This window comes from Lithobates pipiens, unplaced genomic scaffold, assembly GCF_037356315.1.
Source record: "Lithobates pipiens isolate NorthernLeopardFrog02 unplaced genomic scaffold, aLitPip1_a1.2 Scaffold_8, whole genome shotgun sequence".
In the NCBI taxonomy this organism is placed as follows: domain Eukaryota; kingdom Metazoa; phylum Chordata; class Amphibia; order Anura; family Ranidae; genus Lithobates; species Lithobates pipiens.
In genome coordinates, this window is record NW_027507903.1 from 103047392 (window position 1) to 103056375 (window position 8984).

Sequence of the window (8984 nt, forward strand, 5' to 3'; positions counted from 1 at the left end):
GAAGAATGTGTCAGTAGGGAGGTGGAACCTAGCACTCAGCATCAGCAGCAGTCTTCAAGGGATCGTTTTCAGTCCCCAGAAACTTATCTAGCCTTTGCAGCGGGAGCAGAGTATGAAACATCTGCGGGAGGCCTTGCAGATAGGTTTGTGCAATGCTTTTCCAGAGCCTGGGAGGTTACAATTTCCTGGTCCTCCTGGACAACGTGTTGCTGAGGCTTCGGTCAATCGCAGAATGAGTGGTGGAGAAGGTAGCCTTCTGACCGTTGTGTTCTTTAGTCCCCAGCCCCAAGGTCTGTTCGGTTCCAGCAACCATTGTCAGCAACTGATTTACATGATGCAGGAATATCTAGGGGCAGGATCAGACCTGGAGACCTTTCCAACCGAAAATCCACTGGGTTACTGGGTCTTGGGGGTGGATCACTGGCCAGAGCTTGCACAATATGCAATTGAGCTACTGGCCTGTCTTGCAACCAGCGTTCTTTCTGAACGCACATTCACTGCTGCTGGAGGCTTTGTAACTGATCACAGAGTGCTCCTGTCCACAGACTCAGTTGATCGGCTCACCTTCATAAAATGAATCAGTCTTGGATCACCAGCTACCAAGCACCTGATGCTGATGTAACCAATTCATCTTTCTATGAATGTGAGATCCCTTGAAGACTGCCTATGCTGAGTGACTATCCTGTTATGCTGAGTGAGTATTCTATTCCTCCTCAATGCTCATGTCCCAATTTGTCTGCCCCTGTTTAACAGGGGCGTGTAATTACAATTATTGCTGTAATATTTTGCAGCAGAGCTCATTCTTGCACTCAACTACAGTATCTGTGAGGGGTTGCAGTGTTGTGGCACCACTTCCAGTGCCTAAGGCCCAATTTTTCTGCCCCTGTCTAACAGTGGCATGTAATTACAATATATGCTCTAATGTTTCACAGCAGGACCCATTCTTGCACTCAACAAGAGTATCTGTTAGGCTCTACAGTGTTGTACAGGCATACACTAATCACCCCCCAGGTACGATATTTAAAGGAATATTTCACTTTTACTTTTTTACTTGAAGAATTATTAAAATCACTGCTCCTGAAAAAATGTACGCTTTTAAAAAAAATGTTTTGCATTGATACATGTCCCCTGGGGCAGGACCCGGGTCCCCAAACACTTTTTAGGATAATAACCTGCATATTAGCCTTTAAAATTTGCACTTTAGATTTTTCACGTCCTGGTCCCATAGGCTTTAAGAGTGTTCGAATGTTCGCACAAAATTTCGGTCTGTTCGCATGTTCTGCCGCAAACTGAACCGATGGGGGGGGGGGGGGGGGGGGGGTGTTCGGCTCATCCCTACTTCCAATGTCAAAGATGTTAAGAAGCTTTTTTTCTGCTGGGTGTTTTAGTTTTCCTTTAAGGGATTGTGACCCTCAATCTGGGATGTGCATTTTCCAGGTGAGATTGAGGGCTTCCCTTTGTTGTCTGGGCCACCCTTGGGCACCTTTTGGTTCCCCTGGTTCATTGGTTTGGGACACTGAGGGAATTCTTTCCCTTGGAGTACCTTACAGTTAACATGGATTCTATGGCGATGTCTTTTAGATTTTTTGTGTGATGTCATCCCGCAATCATTTGCGAAGGACGGTGGCACCCTAGATCATTGGCGTTGAATTGTTTTTCCTCCACCTGCGGCGTGATTTCGCCTTGATGGGTGTTCCGTCTGTGCGGTTTGCAGTCATGTGATGTGGTTCCACCTTTTTTTCACGGAGCCCCACGCTGCGCCTCATCACACCCGGGACGTTGCCATCTTATATATGGCATGGCTGCACTGTCTTTATGTCTGACATAGCTGCATCTGCCTTGTTGGATGATGTAGCCACGTCCATCTTTTGGATGACCAAGTTGCGTCATTATGTCACGCCCGGGTCGGATGACGTAGCCGCGTCCATGCTTTAGATGACCAGGTTGCGTCATCACGTCACCCTGGGTCACAATGCCACCGCTAGTGTGGCGATGCCTCTCACCTATTGGCCCCATGTTTTGGCGGCAACATGAGGAGGTGATGTCGCGGTCTCCTTGCCGTGAGATGTTATCTCCAGGCGCCCAACTGTGCCCAATTGTTGATCCACAGGGGACTTATAAGAAAGACGCCAGGGGCCATAAGGATGCCATTTCCCTTCTACATCCTTTTTTGGTTTGGATCATACCCAGGGAAATCTAGTCTTTCCAAGAACAAGGGGCCTTTCTCTGTCCATTTTTGAGGGCAGGGGCCACTACAATTCAAATGTATTCTCCTGGACTTGGGAATTTTGCAACTACAGCTGGTAAGTTTGCCATTCTTAACTAATTAATTTTTTATTATTATTTATTAATTATTTGTCGCTCTTTGGGTGCAGGTGTTGGTTCCATTGGTGTTGGGTGCTCTCGGGATGCAGCCCCCCCTTGCACTTTCTAATTGAACTCAATAATCCTTATTATAGATCTCCCTGTTTGTTGTGCTGGGATGATTTTTGCAGGGGCCACTGAAATTTAGGTGTCCCTTCTTGGACTTGACTTGTCCCTTCTTTCTAGGCTACAATCCGTAAGTGTGGCCTTTTCCATTGAATCTTTTCCTTTTGTGTGTCTCTCCTTGGGTGCAGGTACCAGTTCCGTCTAGGTGGGGTGCCCTCAGGGATGCAGCCTCCTCCTTAGTGGGTGGGCTGCCATTTCCCATATGGTGTCCTCACCTGGGGGACCAGATCTGTCCCCCTGAGAAACTCACATAACTTGCCCATGTGCACTCTTTAATTAAAATTCTAATTGTAGGTTTTCCCTGTTTATTGGTTGGGACGACTCTTAGATCTCCCTTCTTTTTGACGCCCCTGTTGGGTTTTATACCCTATGGCCCCTTTGTGTGATAAAAGGCTTATACAAACCTCTAGGATGATCTTTAATGTTGAGGGAATATTTTCTCCAAATCAATTTATTTGACATGTAAGTTTATTTATTGTATTGATAGGTGTCTATTGTACTCCGAAATTAACCTTCTAATTAATGGTTCTATGTAATTTTGTATCCAATGCATTAATATTACATTTTACATTTCAGAGGCGGTAACAGACCCTGATGAAGATTACAATTTATGCACTTTTCGAAACGCGTTGGACTTTTCCACCACTTACCATCTTTGACTATCTGCCTGGATGGTTCTCACCACTTTTGTCAATTACTGTGTAATATTTACAATGAATATATATGTGTTTTTCTTGTGGTTTGTTTCCATAAGAATTCTGTTTTTATGATTCATTTCTGTATTAATAAATTCATATTTTATATATATAATTTTCACTTTTTTGTCCAAAATTGCCTTTATAATCCCATTTCTGAGGTTTTCTATTTTCAAATGTCAAAGGGAAGTAAGCATGATGTGGCTTTTAACTGCTACATCGGCTGACCACCACAGTCCTCAGCAGTACCCATTTATTTTTGCTTCTTCAAAAGAGCTTGAAGAGCCCATCTTGAAACCCCAGTCCGCAGTACAACCACCTTGAGTTCTGTTGTTGTGCTCAGTCTTGCCATGACCTGTGACCTGAAACTGTGTTCCACAACCTCACCATAGTAGCAGAGTATGGCCGTTCCTCACCCAGTTTTAAGTCTCCTACACAGCTCTTTCTGTTTCAGTAAATTACTATATTTCAAACTACATATGAAATTGATCATTGGCACCTGCTTGGTATAATTGTTAACCATACACCTGACTCTAAACCCACAAAGTCCCTGACTTTGGGCAAGTGCAAGAACTGTTGCTGGTTTGAAGCCAAATGGTAGTCACACCAATTATTGATTTGATGTAGATCTTTCTTCTGTTCACTCACTTTGCATTCTGTAAATTGATAAATAAAAACAACTAAAATATATTTTTTAAAGTATTCTTACTTTACAGCACTTCTTCACACCTGCCTAAAACTTTTGCACAGTACTGTATAATTGAATTTGTGCACACAAGAGAAATCCTTTCTATTTATTGTTATGTGTGATTTATTATTCATGCCTATACACTCATATCACAAAGAGCGCTCTGTTAACAGATGTAGCACGACCCCCTTGGGGACTGCTTGGATTTACCTGAGCATCTGCACCGCCATGACCTTGTGAACATTCCAACCCATCTGACACTCTGGGTTTAGACATCTTTGCACCACCTTAAAGTAATAAGTCAAACAACTCAGTCCATGTATCTTCTCTTAACGTTTACTGGAATAATTCAAAGAGAATATTGTTACACAGATTGTTGCAGGCCTGATGGTCTTCACTGGCAGTCAGAGCTCATTCACTATATCCAATAAGGTGCAGTAACAAGCAATGGGATTTCTTGAAATGGATGAAGCTAAAGATGTCTATCTACAATGTTCAAAGATAGGTAAAGTAAGTAAAGAATTTCCAAGGTAAAGCTTTCTTTGCCTTCTGCACAGCAGCTCCCGGAGCAATGCTCTTGCAGCGGATCCGCTGTGACGATCTTCCGAAGCTAAGCTCAAAGCACGGGTTGTCTGATGACCAAGGTGGTGCTGGATGGATGTCTGATGAACAACAAGCAGTGCTAGACCCTTCTCATCTGGGTTGGAATGTTGTAACCCTTCATAGTAGTGTGCGACCTCGCCCTGCATGCACTGAGAGGTTTGTCACTTGTCAGGCTCAGGAGCAAGAGAGCGTGGTGTGGGCCTCTGGCTTCTTTTATAGCTCCTCCCAGCAATCTCCCTGTTGGTAGCAAAGATCCCTGAGATATGTGGTCCAGGTGCATAGTCATGTGGAGCAATCAACATTCTGGAGAACTACTAACCCCACAATCCCTTCAGTTTGGCTCACAAATATGATGTCAGTTGGTGATGCTGGGCACTAGAGGGACAATACGATATGTGGAAATACCAGAGGATAGCTGCATTTTGCAATTATAGTCCACATTGCTACACAGATATGACTGCAAACTTATGGTATAAGGGTCAAGGTTCCATTAAAACCAGGGGCACTATGTTGTTTTTTTGTTTTCTATTATGTTTCCATAGGTACCTGTAGCTCCTTAGGTTTCCTCCCAGTGTGTGTATGTGAGTGTGTGTATGTGTGTGGGCATAGACCTTTTTTTTTCATTCACCCACCCAGATAACAGAATCCTCCATCCACACAAGTGAGGTGGATCGAGGAACCCCTCTGCTGGGACACTGTATTCTAGCAGCTGCTCCCACTGTTGTTGGAATACACTGATTAAGCAGCTGCAGCCAGTTGGCCGCAGGTGCTGATCAACAACATTTTTCCAGTGAGTCCTGTCCACCAGGGAACAAGGTGAATTTTAATTAATCTATGCCCAGCTTTTATCATTAAGTAAAAAAACAAACACCACGTTTTTGTTACCAAAAGATTTTATTGAAAATTAGAAAAAGGCATACAGCATGAGCTTACATACATAGAAGCATGTAAAGTCAAATTAAATCTCATTAGCAGAAATGTTTAATAATCAAATACAATGTCCTGAGACAAAAGGGACAATATATCATTATTAACAACATAAGCACACTATTGAGCACAGGAACGAGTTTGAAGATATACACCATATTACCAAGAGTATTGGGAAGCCTGCCTTTACACACACATGAACTTTAATGGCATCCCAGTGTTGAGGTCAAACAAGGTCCATAAAGACATGGATGACTAAGTTTGGGATGGAGCAACTTGACTGGTCTGCACAGAGTCCTGACCACAATCCGATAGAACACCTTTGGGATGAATTAGAGCGGAGACTGCGAGTCAGACCTTCTTGTCCAACATCAGTGCCTGACCTCACAAATGCGCTTCTGGAAGAATTGTCAAACATTCCCATAGACACTCCTAAACATTGTGGACAGCCTACCCAGAAGAGTTGAAGTTGTTATAGCTGCAAAGGATGGGCCCACTCAATATTGAACCCTACAGACTAAGACTGGGATGCCATTAATGTTTATGTAAAGACAGGTGTCCCAATATCCTCCTCTCCATTGCCCCTTTCTGTGGGGGTCCTCCAAGGCTCTGTTCTTGGACCCCTTCTCTATCTACACCTCCTCCCTTGGTCATTTGATAACCACCCAAGGCTTCCAATACCACTTATATGCTGATGATAAACAAATCTATCTGTCTACTACTCACCTCACTCCTTCAGTCTCCTCTCTCATTACTAACTTACTAACTGACATATCAGCATGGATGTCGCACCACTTCCTTAATGTGGTTGTAAACCCTTACAAGCCACTTTGACCTACAGGTAAGCCTAGATTAAGGCCTACCTGTAGGTCCAAGAAATATCTCCTAAACCCACATGGTTTAGGAGATATTTACTAAAAGACAGTCACAACTGTCTATGGCGCATGCGCCATAGACAGTGGCGAGCAGGCGCACTGTCGTCATTAGCAGCATGCCGCTGCAGACGGCAGTATGCCGTTAGTGGCGGCTCCCGTGAGCATGTGCGGGAGTGACATCATCGCTGCTCCAGCGCTGTGAGTGGCCGGAGCAGCGATGCCCAGAAGAAAATGGATGCTCCGGACTACAGGGGACAGTGGTGACATCGCTGGCTCCTGTGTCAGGTAAGTGACACATAATGGGCTACTATGTGATGCATAGTAGCCCAGTATGCGTTACCTTTGCAGGGAGACAAAGAAGAAGTAAACCCATCAGGGTTTATTTCCTCTTCAAACTAAATCTCTATAAAACTGAGCTATTAAAATTCCTCCCCGCCCTTGCCCCCCTCCATGATTTTTTCATCAAAATCAACAATGCAATCATCAGTCCCTCCCCTCACTCCAGGGTAATAGGTGTAATCCTAGACTCTGACTTGTCATTTCAGCCTGAAATCCAATCGTTGTCAAAAGTTTGTAGAATTCACCTCCTTAACATCTCTAAAATGTGCCCCTTTTTAACAAATGAAATCACCAAGCTCCTCATTCACTCCCTTGTTATCTCTCAAATTGACTATTGCAACTCCCTTCTCATTGGCCTGCCTCTCCATAGGCTATCCCCTCTTCAGTCTACCATGAATGCTGCTGCCAGACTTATACACCTTGCCTTACCTCAGTGTCTTCCAACCCTCTCCTCAAATCCCTACACTGGCTCCCAATCACCCAGAACATTAAATACAAAATACGAACCACAACATACAAAACCATTCACAACTCTGCTCCGAGCTGCATCACCAATCTTGTCTCCAAATATCTCCCAAATTGTCCTCTTCGCTCTTCTCAAGACCTCCTACTCTCAAGCTCTCTCATCTCCTCCTCTCATGCTCATCTCCAGGATTTCTCCAGAGCCTCTCCCATCCTCTGGAACTCGCTACCTCCACCTGTCCAGCTATCCCCTACTCTTGCAACCTTCAAGCGATCCCTGAAAACTCATCTCTTCAGCAAAGCCTATCACGTCTCTAACTAATCTATTACCACTTCCATTAGCTCATTCCCCACAGTTACAACCTTTTGTACCACCTGCTCCACCCTATTAAATTGCAAGCACTTCTTAATCCTCTTGTATTTTATTGTATTATAACTGTATTGTATCCCTTTTATATTGTAAAGCGCTGAGTAAAATGTTGGCGCTATATAAATCCTGTATAAAATATAATAATATACCACAAAATAATTAGCAGGCCTATTGATGCACTATGGAGCATTTTGGAACACTAAATGTAGTAGATCAATGTAAATAATTGTAATCTGATGTTTTATTTTGTTAGATTACCTACATACATCAAGACAGAACCAATACTCATTTTTTTCAGAGCTTTTTTTACATCTTGGTTCCTCATGCTGTAGATGATGGGATTCAGCATTGGTACAATTACTGTATAGAACACAGATAAAACCCAGTCCTGGTCCATCACATAGGCAGATGTTGGCCGTAAGTACATGTAGAACACAGGACAATAGAATAAAGCAACACAACTAAAATGAGAAGCACAGGTAGAAAGTGACTTGATCCTACTTCTAGAAGAGCCAGTTCTACATACTGCAAACAAAATATAACTATACGATATCATTATACATAAGAAAGAACCCACTTCAATGAACCCAGCAATGAGAAATAATAACAATTCATTGAGAAAAGTATCTTTGCATGAAAGTTTAAGAATAGGATTGACATCGCAAAAGTAATGGTTAATAACATTAGAATGGCAGAATGGTAAAGTAAATGCACACAATGTATGTGTTAGTGAATTGAGAAATCCTGCAGTATATACAGACATGATAAGCAGAAAACAGGCTGCTTGGTCCATAAATACTGTGTAATGCAATGGTTTACATATAGCTACATATCGATCATAGGCCATCACAGCCAGGAGCATGGCTTCAGAGCTTGCAAGGTCAATGAAGAAAAACATCTGGATTGCACATCCAGGGATAGAGATTGTCTTGTTTGTAGAGACAATATTGGCCATAACATTGGGGGTAATAGTTGATGAGTAAAATATATCCACAAAAGATAAATTTATAAGGAAAAAGTACATTGGTGTTTGCAGTGCTGGTGTTGTTTTAATTAACAGAATGATCATAAAGTTCCCAAAAAGAGTCATTAGGTAAAATGACAGGCAGAGTAAAAAGAGAGGTAGTTGGTGGTGTGGATCAGGGGAGAGACCAGACAGGATAAACTCTGACACATGAGAACAATTTCTTGGCTTCCATATTTCCAGGAGTACCATCTATAAAAAAATGAACACTGTTGTAGAGATAATGCTTTATAAATAACATTATTCATGCAACAAAGTGAAGTGGAACATTTTTCTCCTAATCGACAATAACTATTTTAATCCTTATGCTGCTAAGCATTATCCTTTTTTTTTTTATAAATCCATATGCTGCATTAGTACACAGATAGGAAAGTATATTATATTTACCTATTTAAAACTTTCAGGACTCTATGCAGGCCAGCCAAGTTCCTCCAGCCCAAACTTGCGCATCCATGTCTTTATGGACCTTGCTTTGTGCACTGGGACGCAGTCATGTTGGAAAGGGAGGGGT

The 8984-nt window shown here is 42.7% G+C and overlaps 1 protein-coding gene across 1 annotated transcript; it reads right to left on the minus strand.

Moving 5' to 3' along the window:
• Positions 1 to 7690: 7690 nt before the first annotated feature.
• On the minus strand, positions 7691 to 8640 carry LOC143961977 (olfactory receptor 5AR1-like). The gene has a single exon (XM_077471322.1). The coding sequence runs from the start codon at positions 8537 to 8539 to the stop codon at positions 7691 to 7693; it is 849 nt and encodes a 282-aa protein (XP_077327448.1). The 5' UTR covers positions 8540 to 8640.
• Between the last annotated feature and the right edge of the window lie 344 nt (positions 8641 to 8984).

Excerpts from the sequence above, each read along its gene's own strand:
- LOC143961977 (XM_077471322.1), bottom strand. The coding sequence starts at position 8,539 with ATGACTCTTTTTGGGAACTTTATGATCATTCTGTTAATTAAAACAACA.